General features: G+C 35.9%; 1 protein-coding gene across 1 annotated transcript; it reads right to left on the bottom strand.

Moving 5' to 3' along the window:
• Positions 1 to 113: 113 nt before the first annotated feature.
• LOC132559624 (uncharacterized) lies at positions 114 to 9,043 on the bottom strand. The gene is made up of 3 exons (XM_060224257.1): positions 8,375 to 9,043; positions 7,925 to 8,042; positions 114 to 304 (listed from the first exon to the last, which is right to left on the bottom strand). Exons 1-3 carry the CDS (start codon positions 9,041 to 9,043, stop codon positions 114 to 116), a joined length of 978 nt encoding a protein of 325 aa, XP_060080240.1.
• Positions 9,044 to 15,498: the final 6,455 nt, after the last annotated feature.

Raw genomic sequence — 15,498 nt, 5'->3', positions numbered from 1 at the left:
ATTTCTCCTGTCTGTCTTATGACATTAGTGACTGGTATTGCAGTGCTTGAAGAACTCTGTATGACGAAGTTTGTAAATTGCGATTCTATTGTCCTCATTCGTGCTCTGCTTAATCAAACTCCTGAAGTGGCTTTGTAGAAGATGACCCTGTTGGAGAATCGCGTCAATGTCACGGTAATTCCATGTGTCTGGCTCTCCAAAAACCTTCTTGTATGCACGTGATTGATTCGCCGTACTTGTACACTGTGTATTGCTGAACAGTCGACCAAATTATGTTGGGCATATGGGCCTCGAATAGCAATTCCTGCAATCGAAGAATTTTTGTCGTAATGAGAATTAATGAAAACGGAAGGATTAGATACAAATGAGGGCAAATAATACACCTCAAATTTCTCCGTTATTGTGTCTCTTTTCAGCAATAAAGAAATATAGAAAATACTTTCATTCCGTTACATTAAAACTATATTATGAATTAGCCTTCAACTTTCGAATTGCTTTTTGCTGGGTTCATGAAGCTTTATCGTTACAACCTGTTTTTTTAACTTCATTTTACTGATTTTTAAGCTTTTATAAAATTATGTTTAACAGCTCAGGAGGAATGGAATCAATATACCAAATATAAATTGCACTCCGCAAAACCCGTCATCGGTGAATGGTCTCCATGCTATAGAGACAACCCACAAGACGAAGTTGTCCTTGCCCACCATCGGATGGGCCATGCATACCTTACACATTCTTATATGTTGAAAGGCGAAGTTTATCATCGATGCATAGGATGTGATGAGTCATTCACCGTTCAACATTTTTGATGGACTGCATTGACTCTTTTTTGAAACTGTTGAGATTCATTAAATTCTAGGTTATCTGTTAGACTATGTTATAGACTATGACTTAACATTTTAATCTTGCGTGATAATATAACCATTTAAGATTGTTAGCATTTGTCTTTTACCTTTTATTTTGTTTGGTGTTTTTTTCCTTCTTGGATCGCTGTGTGTTTCATCGGCTTATGACCCTAATGAGCTTTTATGTGTTGACGGGCCGTTAAGACTGTAATAATAAATAAGAATATTATATTATTTTGAATATTGAATCATATATCTCTAAGTAAAACTTGCCACATTGCATATGAATTCAATTGAAACATGTATATGTCATGAAGGACAGTACTCATCCTGGACAGTGTTTGCTTAAACTAAACAGTTGTGCAGTGTTCTCGGTAAGGTTCAGCTATGCGGTGATCAGAAACATTAGCCTCGTCAGATACGGATACATTCGCTCTAGATAACCATGAAGGATATTGAAAGGATGAGACTTTCTGGTGTAGCTTCAATTTTTTGTTTGAAACGAATTAGATTATTTATCAAATTAAATTAAAAATTATTCCTAAATTTCATGAAAAGGTAAACAATTTTATGAGGTTTACCGTTCTCCGTCTGTCCAAATTATATGGCCATATGAGAGAGTAATCAAGGGGGAAACGAACATTGGAAAAAGGAACAGGACAAAAAGGGAAATATCACGATCTCAAGTGTTACCATCGGAACAGTAAATGATATGTCGCATGTTGAATTACACACATTTGTCTTCATCCAAATCTAGAACAACATGTTACAGTAATGGCGAACCAAGTATGTTGACCAATACAAACATTGCAAATAAATGTGATAATTTAGACATTATTCAGGTTGGAAACGATCCAGATTAAAGCCGTGTTATCTGTCAATCAAATGTAACAGCGGTAGAAATTGATTTTGCTTTGAGTTCCCTTTGACGAAATAAATGGGTTTCCTCACACACTATTGACTGATTTGAATTTCAAAACAAGTATATTCATTTCTCGTTCTTACGCTCGAATCTTGGTTTTGTTGCGTTCATTAGGTTTTAGCAATGTACGGAATAGGACGTATACGAAAGTAGGTCAGATTTCTGTAGTCGTTGGGGGAATACTTCATCATGATTCGTACTTCTTTGAAGATCTCTCAGAAGCAGCATCTGGAAGACATTTAGGTAAGATCACGGGTAGGAGTGAACAATTAAATTACGAGAATGTACCATAACGTTGAAGTCATTACTTTATGTACCCTACACTATCATTTTCTATACCTAAACTAGACCTTTTTGTCATAACGTACCATATTACTAAATACATAAGTCATTTATAATCTGTTAAAAAATGAACATTTTACACAAATTTCACTAATTTGATGGAAAATGTATTCAAAATTGTCTATTAACTGTCATCTTGTATCAAACTGTTTGTTTTGCATGTGTTCTATTCCTTCCATTGTCTAGCTTTCCTCTAACATCACTACTCTGATACTAGTTTCTTGAGCATGAAGACAGAAGCCTGTTAAAACAAAAACAGCAACAAGGTTGAATTTACTCTTCATAACGGAACTGCTTCCAATATAAGAAACATTATAGAAACGAACATCTTACCTTTGAAAATATTCGCTTCCTGTAAGAGGCATTATTGCTTTCAATCACGGAAGTGACAAAACACTTGACATTTGAACAGAACAGTCGACATTTAAACATATTCAGAACGCATAGTAAAGGGTGTTAGTCTTATATGACCTTTAATCTATGATATTTTACTATAATCTACGACTTCCAATATACAATACCTTCGGCATGATATATCTTTAAACAACGGCAATAATGAATAAAAGAGGATACATATCTTCTGATGAAAGGTTTAAAACAATCGTGCATAGCATGAATGATCTCGGTAAGCGTCAAATCCGTACGTCCAAGCTGACATCAGGAAGACGTCACATCTGAAACCAGTAACATTATCAACAGTTGGAAGACCATCTCTCCAACGTCTCGTCTGCTGCCTTGTCTGCATTATTCCGGCTTAAAGAATCATTTAAGTATTGATGGCACGATTGTAAACCACTAAAAATTTAAACTTCATGTGTATTTGTTTTACGAAGCTCCTTATTTCAAGGGAAGTTCTCGTAACCACAGAAAACATAGCATTTTCTGCTTCATCAATGAAAAAACACCAGCAAGTCAACTTAATCATAATCCAAACTCAAATTCATGAAAGTTATAGAAAAATCTGAAAACAATTATAAATTTACATTGAGACTTCTGAAAGTACAAGGAAAATGAGGAAATATGTTCCGGAAGAGTAAGCGTCTTCTGGTACATCGACTGCATCCACCATGTAATCTTTGGTCAATCTGAGGGAAAAGATACCATGTTCTCAAACGTGAACAAGGTATAAAAGTAAGTATAAGAAGTAAGGAAATCAAATATGTTCGATGAGTTGTATATTATATTTGATTTTTCGGTTGATGATCTTTTTTTAAAGATTATAGAAGAATACATCTTTTTATATGGATATGAATGTTGATTCACAATTGAAATATGCGTTGATTTCAAGGTTATCAATTATAAGACATACTCGTAAAATATAACCATATAAGTATATTCATTGCTCGTTCTTACGATCGAATCTTGGTTTTGTTGCGTGCATTAGATTTTAGCAATGTACGGAATAGTACGTATGCGAAAGTGGGTCAGGTTTCTGCAGTCGTTTGGGGAATACTTCATCATACTTCGTACTTGTTGGAAGATTTCTCAGAAGCAGCATCTGGAAGACATTTAGGTTAGATCTCTGGTAGGAGTGAACAATTAAATTAGTAGAATGTACCTTTACGTTGAAGTCATATGTTCTATGTAGCCTACAGTATTATTTTCTTTACCTAAACTAGACCTTTTTGTCATAACGCATCATATTACTAAATACATAAGTCATCTATAATCTGTTAAAAGTTTAAATGAGGCATGTTGCAATGAATTGAACATTTTCACACAAATTTCACTAATTCGATGGAAAATGTATTCAAAATTGTCTATTAATTGTCATCTTGTATCAAACTGTTTGTTTTGCATGTGTTCCATTCCTTCCATTGTCTAGCTTTCCACTGACATCACTACTCTGATACTAGTTTCCTGAGCATGAAGACAGAAGCCTGTTAAAACAAAAACAGCAACAAGGTTGAATTTACTCTTCATAACGGAACTGCTTCCAATGTCAGAAACACATTATAGAAACGAACATCTTACCTTTGAAAATATTCGCTTCCTGTAAGAGGCATTATTGCTTTCAATCACGGAAGTGACAAAACACTTGACGTTTGAACAGAACAGTCGACATTTAAACATATTCAGAACGCATAGTTCATGGTGTTAGTCTTATATGACCCTTTTTCTATTATATTTTGCTATAATCTACGACATGTAATTATACAATACCTTCGGCATGATATATCTTTAAACAAGGGATAAATACATAATTAAAAGAGGATACATATCTTCTGAGGAAATGTTTTTTAAAGTCGTGCATAGCATGAATGATCTCTGTTAGCGTCAAATCCGGACGTCCAAGCTGACATCAGGAAGACGTCACATCTGAAACCATTAACATTATCAACAGTTGGAAGACCATCTCTCCAACGTCTCGTCTGCTGCCTTGTCTGCATTATTCCGGCTTAAGGAATCATTAAAGTATTGATGGCACGATTGTAAACCACTAAAAATGTAAACTTCATGTGTATTTGTTTTTACGAAGCTCCTTATTTCAAGGGAAGTTCTCGTAACCACAGAAAACATAGCATTTGCTGCTTCATCAATGAAAAAACACCAGCAAGTCAACATAATCATAATCCAAACTCAAATTCATGAAAGTTATAGAAAAATATGAAAAAAAATTATAAATTTACATTGAGACTTCTGAAAGTACAAGGAAAATGAGGAAATATGTTCCGGAAGAGCAAGCGTCTTCTGGTACATCGACTGCATCCACTATGTAAACTTTGGTCAATCTGAGGGAAAAAATACCATGTTCTCAAACGTGAACAAGGTATAAAAGTAAGTATAAGTAGTAGGGAAATAGAATATGTTCGATGAGTTGTATATTATATTTGATTTTTCGGTTGATGATCTTTTTTTTAAAGATTATACAAGAATACATCTTTCTATATGGATATGAATGTTGATTCACAATTGAAATATGCGTTGATTTCAAGGTTATCAATTATAAGACATACTCGTAAAATATAACCATATAAGTATATTCATTGCTCGTTCTTACGATCGAATCTTGGTTTTGTTGCGTGCATTAGATTTTAGCAATGTACGGAATAGTACGTATGCGAAAGTGGGTCAGGTTTCTGCAGTCGTTTGGGGAATACTTCATCATACTTCGTACTTGTTTGAAGATTTCTCAGAAGCAGCATCTGGAAGACATTTAGGTTAGATCTCTGGTAGGAGTGAACAATTAAATTAGTAGAATGTACCTTTACGTTGAAGTCATATGTTCTATGTAGCCTACAGTATTATTTTCTGTACCTAAACTAGACCTTTTTGTCATAACGCATCATATTACTAAATACATGTCATCTGTAATCTGTTAAAAGTTTAAATGTGCCAAGTTTCAATGAATGGAACATTTCACACAAATTTCACTAATTTGATGGAAAATGTATTCAAAATTGTCTATTAATTGTCATCTTGTATCAAACTGTTTTGATAATAGTTTCTTGAGCATGAAGACAGAAGCCTGTTAAAACAAAAACAGCAACAAGGTTGAATTTAATCTTTATAACGGAACTGCTTCCAATATAAGAAACACATTATAGAAACGAACATCTTACCTTTGAAAATATTCGCTTCCTGTAAGAGGCATTATTGCTTTCAATCACGGAAGTGACAAAACACTTGACGTTTGAACAGAACAGTCGACATTTAAACATATTCAGAACGCATAGTAAAGGGTGTTAGTCTTATATGACCTTTTATCTATGATATTTTACTATAATCTAAGACATGTAATTATACAACACCTTCGGCATGATATATCTTTTAAACAACGGCAATAACGAATAAAAGAGGATACATATCTTCTGATGAAAGGTTTAAAACAATCGTGCATAGCATGAATGATCTCGTTAAGCGTCAATCCGTACGTCCAAGCTGACATCAGGAAGACGTCACATCTGAAACCAGTAACATTATCAACAGTTGGAAGACCATCACCCCAACGTCTCGTCTGCTGCCTTGTCTTCATTGTTCCGGCTGAAAGAGGTTTTCGAAACCACAGCATTTTCTGTTTCATCAATGAAAAACCACCAGCAAGTCAACATAATAATAATCCAAACTCAAATTCACGAAAGTTATAGATAAATTAGAAAAAAATATGAATTTACACTGAGACTTCTGAAAGTACAAGGAAAATAAAACCATGTGTTCCGGAAGCGTAAGCGTCCTCTGGTACATCGACGACGTCCACCATGTAATCTTAAGTTAATCTCAGGAAAAAATACCATGTTTTCAAACGAGAACAAGGTATGAAAGTAATTATAAGTAGTAGGGAAATAAAATATATTCGATGAGTTGTATATTATATTTGTTTTTGCGGTCGATGATCTTTTTTTAAGATTACATAAGAACGCATCTTTCTATGTGGATATGCGTATATTTCAACATTATCAATTATAAGACATATGGTAAATTAAGTAAGCTAGCCGAGCTTTCATTATATAACCATATACTTATTCGAAAGTCAAGTATCGTAATAAAGGAGCAAGGTATAAAAGGTTGATGCTCTATGATAACAATGGTACCCGTCGTTTTTGTTAATTTGAGTCCAAACCACATAACCAAGATTTCAAATCCAAATGGAACTCCCCCTCCACTCCTCCATGTCCCATGTCCTCTCAAAATGACTTCCTTCTAGGCGGTTTCTCCTCTGAATTTTAATTTTAACGGTGATAATAGAAAAATTCTAAAACCATTCACGTTATCAGCAGTTGGAAGCTCATCTCCCCAACTTCTCGTCTGCTGCGTTGTCTACATTATTCCGGCTTAAAAAATGATACAATTATCGATGGCATGATTGGAAATCATTCAGAATTTAAATTACGTGTATAGTCGTTTTTACAACGCTCCTAATTACATAGAGAGGTTTTCGTAACTACAGAAAACAGCACATTCTGCTTCATCAACAAAAAATCAATAAGAAATTACCAGTAGGTCAATATAATCATAATCGTATCTCAATTTTTAGAAAACTATGATAAAATGTGAAAAAAATAAATATTTACAAGGAGACTTCTGAAAACGTACAAGGAAAATAAGAAAATGTGTTTTGGAAGAGTAAACGTCTTCTGGTTCAATGACAACACCCAACATGTAATCCTTTATCCGTCTTAGTCAAAATCTCTATCGAGAACAAGGTATGAAAGTAAGTATAAATAATAGGGAAATATAATATTTTCGATGAGTTGTAGATTATATTTGATTTCTCAGTTGATGACCTTTTTTAAAGATTACACAAAAACGCATCTTTCTATGTGGATATTAATGTTGATTCACAATTGAATTATGCGTTTATTTCAATATTATCAATTATAAGACATACGGGTAAAATAAGTAAGCTAGCAGAGGATATCATTATATAACCATATACTTATTCGAAAGTCATGCATCTTAATAAAGGAACAATGTATTAAAGGTTGATGCTCCATGATAACAATGCTACTCTCTCTCCACTCCTCCATGCCCCATGTTCTCTCAAAATGACTTCCTTCAAGGCGGTTTCTCCTCTGAATTTTAATTTAACGGTGATAATAGACAAATTGATGCTGTTGTCGTAGCCTATTTCGTTCTCTGAGGCAAGTAATGGTACAATGTAATAAAATATCACATGTCGCCGTGGTCTATGAAAGACAAAGAAATTATAGTTTTTCTTACGCAAAAATTGATATTCTGAAAAGATATTCCTGCATATTTTGAAAGAAGTACTATACGTTGATGTTGTATATCTAGAAAATAAACCATTTTTCTCTATCTGATAAAATCAAGATTGTATCAAGAACTATGGCATTCAGCTACAGTATATGTATACCTTCAAATGAAGTACCAGAACGACTTGACTCCGGGGAAGTTTCCTTGTCACAGATTGTAACATCTACCCCATTTTCGTCCGCATCTGTCTTGGCTACAGCAGCATTGTTATCTTCAACCTTTAACAAAGAGTTTTGTGGTTTTTATACTTCATTATTGGTTTTAATTTCAACAATTTTCTTAAAACAAAATCAAAAGCTACAACTTGGATACAATGAATAACGTAATCGAATTCAATAATTAGCTATGAAGTATCCTACCAGTGCATTTATTCTCTTTCTCACTTTGAAATAGGTTAATTGAATTATATATAAGTGGTTCTGAATAATGGGTACAAAACGTCGTATGCGTCTTTAATATTCTCACTAACTATGGTGTACGAAAAATGTTAACAAAATATAGATAATATCTACACTGGTGAGAGAAGAAGAAACATAACGATTTGCATTACCATTTCCAGATTGAAGAATCTAACGTTGTAAAGGAAGTTCTCCCCATACAGTTCCGTTATATGCTCCAGTAATTCCGAGACTCTAGTAAACGATCGAGCCAATGCAGCTCCATTGTCGTAGTAGTCCGATTCCCATATGGGAACTATATGTCTCAAACCCGTCGAAGCTCTCCTGTGACTGTCGAATAGCCAGATCACATTATCATTTCTCCGCCTCCATAGAGCCATGGAGAAGTCTCCAATAGTCAGAATAATATTGACTTCGTCTGCATTGTCAGTAGTAAATGTCTGTAATAAGAATATTGGGAATTCTGGAGCAATATTTCCGAAACTATCTGCTATTTCCTGGCTGGCATATGCATATGGTCCATCGATGGCAGTCGAACTTGTCATTTTTACTTTCCCTCCTTCAGGAATGGTGGAAGGCGTTGCATTACTAGAAGGTGGAAGGACCTGGATTTCATATGACGATGGAAGTTCGTGAACTGCGATTCGATTGTCCTCATTTATGCTCAGCTTCATCACATTCCGGAAGTGGGTGTGTAAAAGATGACCTTGTTGGAGAATCGCGTCAATGTCACGGTAATTCCATGTGTCTGGCTCTCCAATAACCTTCTTGTATGCAAGTGATTGATAGGCCATGCTAGTACATTGCGTATTCCTGAACATTGGACCAAAATTGTCTTGGGCATACGAGCCTCGAATAGCAACACCTGCAAAGGAAAAGTTTATATCTTAATGTTACTTTATGATAATTAAAAGTTAAGTATATACAACTCCATTTTTATGCTTCCTGATGACATGAAAAACTCGCAAAATGGAGTTTTCAAATATTGGTAAATTGTATCATACCTACTTACATTTTAATTGAAACTTTTAATACTGCGTATGTCTATATCTGAATTGATTTGAAGAATGTACATGTTATGAAGGATAGGACTCACCCTGAACAGTGTTTGTCTCAGCTGAACGGATGATAAACGGTAGGGGAGTGTCCTCAGGCAGGTCAGAGAGATCATTAATTACTCGTATCTTGGAGTTTAAAAGACAGCATACACTATCTTTGTTGAGACCAGCAATGTCGTGGTTGGAAGAAACAGCCTCATCAGATGCAGCTGCCTTCACTCGAAATATCCCCGAAGAAGATCGAGGAGGATGGATATCCTCATTGCAGCTGGTGTCTGGTGTAGCTTCCGCTCCGATGGTGTTCAATTTTAAATCTGAATCGACTGCGGTCTCTAAAATTCTGAAATTTAAGTAAAATTCAAATTGAAATCAACTGATTCCTTTCATTTATGCTTATTTGAATTTTTTAGCATTTGTATTTTGCCATTTAACTTTTGTGATTGTAGGAGTCGTGCTTCTTCGCATACCAAAACCAAAATTCCGTGGGTTCGTTTAAGCTTTTATTGTTACAGATAGTAATAAAAATAAACCACTTCAATGCGAAGGTTTTTTTCCCGGACGAAGTCCGCCGAGCACCAATTCTGGCTCGAAGCTTACAATTACTCCTACAGCTAGTGTCCCACAAATAGCAATTATTTCTAGGTAACTTGTTGATGTTGCCGCATCGGCCGCTCTGCCCAAAATGACCAGTGCGCTCCTAGATCACCCAATATCCCCCGTAAATATACTAATGATAGATAAGACAGACTGGAGAAACTGGTTTACAAATACAAACGTCACAACATCTCGAACTCCACTCTCACTTTCACGTGCCGTACTCGGGCGCGCGCTAAAATCCATGTCGCAATGCGCCAGGTACCGAATAATACGAAAGGCTGACTTCCGGTTCTGACACGCGAACGCCTAACGATAATATCAAAACAATAACAAATGTATATAGCACATATATTAAAATAATATGTCAAAATAACATTACTACATGATGTTATTTCTTTTTTGGATCGCTGTGTGTTTTACCGTTTGATGGCCCTAATGATCTTTAATGAGTTGACGGGCCGTTAAGAAAGTCATGATAATGATAATTGTTTCGGATGAGTTAGATTATGGTGTAGAAAGCTATCGTTTTTTTCAGTGGTATTGGATTTCTACGGTTTCCGAGCAATTCGCAAACTGGAAAACATTGTTTATAAGGTTGACTCTATTTTGTTGCTTGCATGAACTGATGAAAGGAAGTGAACCTCGTGCTCAAATGCGGATCTACACAAGAAACATGTGTACTAACTGTATTGTGAATGTAAGAAACAACAACTCTGGTAGAGATCGGTTTCAAGAGTGCAAGCTTCAAAGCAGACGCGCATCACTATTTGGTCATGAAACTTTGGCCTGGTTTGGCATTCGATGATATCTCGCTTATGACAGACTAGCTTTGATGAGATACCAAATTCATTTGACCGTTCATCAACATTATTTGATATCTCGATAACGAATGACAGAGCAGATTTTTCATAGACATGCTTACAGTAGACGTGTACAGCAATATTATGAAATGATGCGTCATTGTAGATGTTCCTTTTCTGCCGGAACAAAAGCACCTGGCCGACTTAACGCATCGGGAAATAAGTGTTTTATCCGTGCAATGCGAAACGGGAAGGTAAATTCATGTGTTAAGCATGAGACCGATAAAACCATACTTGTCCGACCTATACAGCTACTGAACCTCACCTGCCTGTATCTCATTTGTTTGTTTGGTACAACTTCTACAGGTACTTAACCTGTCTGTAAAACCAATCGCAACACTAACTTTCTTGTATATATTAAATAAATTATTTGCGAGAGATGAGAGGTACGATGGGTGAATTTCTTGGAGAGCGACTAAAATGCTAGAGACGAATGTAGAAGAGATGGGCGTGGCTAGGAGGGCGCAGGTGAGGTGGCTTCAGTGTAAGAGTGTATGGTGTAGAGGGATACTACACCTGCCAGTTGGCGATGGAAGAGGGATAAGATAAAAGAATGAGTGGAGAAGGGATGAAGGAGTGTAGGGGTACCTTATCTGGATCTAAAGCGAATTGATAACTTAGACACGGGTGTCACTTTGTGTATATATCATCCCAATTTGTTTTACCTACCTTGGAGGCATTATACAATCTGTAAATTCAATGTAAATGCAAAATAAAGACCGTGGACATGTTATCGACTATCCACAGAAAGACATGATACAACGAATGCGCGTGCCAAAGTCACGAGTTGAATCGACTACAAATTTGAACAGATGAAAATGGTAGCTAAAGTCAAATCCTTCAGATCCTGCTTTTTCACTTGTATTTGATCCAAAATATAAAGCATTGCTTCAAAACAAACCAAAAACCATCCCATCATTCGGTATTCGAATTTCCGCTCCTTTACAAAACACAATATTGATATTGACCAAATTCAGTCATTTGGAACAATAGAAATTCCACCATGACTCATGAATTCACCTGAAATTGACTTTTCACTTCATGAAATGGTTAAATCAGACACAGACAGTTACACCTTTCATTCACCCTTCTCGAAACTGCAGTTAAAATATAAAACATTTCTGCATTTATATACTGATGGTTCAAAAGATAATGATAAGATTGCCGCGGACATGGTTACACAAGATGAAACCTATGGATGCCGGCTGCCGAACAACGCCTCAATATTCTCGGCGGAAGCTCGAGATATCTACCTCGAATATATTCAAAGAAACAAGCTAATTAGAGCTGTTATCCATTCAGACTCTCTTTCTGTTCAACAGAGTCTTAGTAATAGAAATAAACCATTTATTTAACAAATTTTAAAAGCTCAGTGGCAGGATGAATGGAAAACATTTACAAATAATAAATTGCACTCCGTTAAACGTGTTATCGGAGAATGGTCTCCAGGTTATAGAGACAACCACCGAGACGAAGTTGCCCTTGCCCGTCTTCGGAAGGGTCATACATAACTTACACATTCATATATGTTGAAAGGCGAAGATAATCCTCGGTGCATAGGATGTGATGAGCTATTCAGAGTTAAACATTTTTATTGGACTGCAGTGACCTTCTGTCTTTTCGAGAACGTTTCTATCGTAACATTACATGTCTAAAATCCCTTTTTGAAACTGTTGAGATTTGTAAAATGCTACATTATCTGAAAGATGTTGGTCCATATAATAGTTTCTATAGTCTCAAAAGGCAATATGTTAGTTAAAAGCAAGTTCATGAAGCATTAAGGTATAACGAATGAAAATATTTTCGATATTTCTATTGCCAAGAGTTTGTAGAACAGAAAGAGAGTTTGAATGGATAACAGTTCTCATTAATTTGTTTCTTTGAATATATTGAAGGGCGAGGTAGATAGCTTGCGCATCTGCCGAGAATATTGAGGCGTTGTTCGGTAGCCGGCATCCATAGGTTTCATCTTGTGTAACCATGATATATATATAAAGGATCTGGCCTATATGTAAATCTTGCAGGTCAGTTTAGGTGTGCCTAGTTCGAATCCTAATCTGGTCTGCATGCCCTGTGTGTACTGAAATTGTTAACCAGGTACAGAAAGAACCATAGTATTGGTAAAATGTTTGGTCGGTTGATTAAATTAAATGATATAGAAATTACTACTCATAAGTAAAGTGTTATATACATGTGGTTCAAAAATACAGAAACGATGGAACTCAGATCATGAATTGTGAAAAACGCGGGAGTTAGAAGCAAATAACTATATTACTGGTAAACATATAGTTTACCTCGTCCTTACCTTAGTGGTGCAGCAACACACTATCTTCTTCAATCTTGAGAAATATTTCAAAGCTCGAGATTTGAATGATCTTCCCATGATATATATTGTCTTAAATCGCTCATGAAATTGTTAGCGTTACATGCAAAGGCGCATATCAGTAACTATGGTACGTCACTGCAATTGTGACGTCATAGTAACATTAACCACGTGATCTAATGTGTATGACGTAACAGTTAAAGGCGAATGACATGTAACTTTGAAGACCTCTGGTAAGTATTCGACCTTGCATAAAAATATTATGTGAATTAATCCAACAATACAATTTCTGTTTGTTGTATTTCTTGTCTTAAGGAATATGAATTCTATTTATTTCTTAAAGTTGTGGAAAAAAAATCTTCGTTTTCAATGCTGGTTATACATTGCTTCCAGTTGAACCCATTATAAAAAAAATCACGTGTAAAGTTAAGTTTTATTTCCCGTCGGATTTGTAATGGGAAAATATCAAAAACATCTTTACTTTAATTTTTGTTTTCTCTTGAGCATTTTTATTAGATTATATATAATTAAGAATTTTATTCTTACAGCTAGGACGTTTTACCCATTGGTTATTCTCGAGGAAAACGGTGACACCAGGGACATTACGAGATGATGTTTCCTTGCAATATCTGGTAGCTACCTCACTGATCAACATACGGGAGACTCGCCATAAACATCCAAAGCAACCGAGGTAATCGGTGTTCCTGAGAACACAACCGCGACAACACAAGCCGGTAATCAATGCCCAAGGAAAGCGGTAATGCACACTTCTCTCTTGGTCAATGCCATAACTGTGTGCATTTGTTTATTTGTCTATTTTTTGTTTAATCGCCAGGCGACAACAGGGCCATTTCGAGGAGGTGTTTCCTTGCAATAGCTGGTTGCTATTTCACTGAAAACACACACGTGAGGCTTGGCGTACATATCCAAAACAACTGAGATCATAGGTATTCTCGAGAACACAGCCATGATAGCACATGATTTAATTGCTTCACTCTTTATAACACGCAGTCGAAGAAAGCCGGTCAGTGTCCCGCGAATAAGGCTGTAAAAATCACGCCCATTCTTTCAAAATTTCTACGCTAACAAAGCAGACTTATTACAGGCACTTTAACACGATCTAGTCCTTCAGTATTTTAACGGAGATATGCAATTTCCATTTGGCAAAACCAAATCTCTTTCTTGAGAATAGGATAAAGACAATTATAAAATTACAGACGTATACACATAATTGAACTCTGAAGATGATTGACATACGTGCGTAACTACAGGATATAGTGAGCGTTGTTGTGATTTTATTACATGTATAAATTAGTACTCTTACGACCGGCTGTGACCTGTGTTATTGTTTATTATAAAGAGAGAACATGCCCGCGGCTGTTGTTGTTTTTGTGTTTTTTAGGGGGTTTAAAGGTAACTATATGTATATCCACACCTGTAGAGATAGGAAGTGTGCGGTTGCCGCAGTTTTGATGACTAGTAAAAGCTATACAACAAAATTCACAGAGGGGACATGTAAATTATTCTGATGTAAATCTTATCAATATCTTGTGCTGCTCGAGTGAAACTCTACAGGTAATACAGCACTTTCACATTTAAACAAAACATTCCATTATCTACTCGTGGTAGCCCGAGCTGGTATACCCGTCACAATAGTATTGATCCACACGGCTTGACGCTACTTTACACACATTTTCCGATATACGTGCCAACATTTTGGTTTATACTAAATACCTCAATTTTTTCAAATCTTAAGAAGCTATACATTTCATTATTAATGATCCTAGCTGTATCAACGCCAGCCAGATTTGGTTTTGTCTTGCGCAGTTGAGACTTCCAGACATTAGTTTGTAGGTAGACTTTGGTGTATAGGTCGAGTTCGATAAGGAAATATAATACTTGTCAAGCTTCGCCGACTTCCATAAGGTATACACTCAATATTGATATATATAGGGAAACCCGAACAATAACGTTATATACAGAAGGGTAATACCACCGTGTGTTTGATAAGTAAGTAGTTGAGAGCTAACAGTGAAGTTTCACGGACCGTTAATCGTTAAACCAACACTCGTTGTTGGTATTAAAATGTTTCTTTAAGGCAGGTAATCGCTAGTATTTCTCTTGGATTTAAATTTCGCTTAGTTACAAACACACTGGTGTTCATTTTGAAAATCTACTGAGCATACCAAATGTTGAAGGAAGTTTTGGATATAAAATACACACGCTAGTGAAAAAGGATATCTCCACGCGTGTCTGAGTAGAGATTTCGAACAGAGGTGACAACGACCTAGTTGTGGGAGATTTTGCTGTAAAATGTAAATCGGACATTCCTCGGGATATTCCCCAATGGGATTATAACGACATGACTTCAGGTACGTAACTATCATGCGATACATGTGTGTACGATTTCTGTGAGCTAAGATACATCAGAAGTCAAA

Source organism: Ylistrum balloti, unplaced genomic scaffold (genome assembly GCF_031769215.1).
Source record: "Ylistrum balloti isolate Yb309-2 unplaced genomic scaffold, AGI_CSIRO_Ybal_v1 Utg370946, whole genome shotgun sequence".
NCBI lineage: Eukaryota > Metazoa > Mollusca > Bivalvia > Pectinida > Pectinidae > Ylistrum > Ylistrum balloti.
Note: the sequence above shows the minus strand (reverse complement) of the source record. Positions and strands in the feature narration are given on the sequence as shown.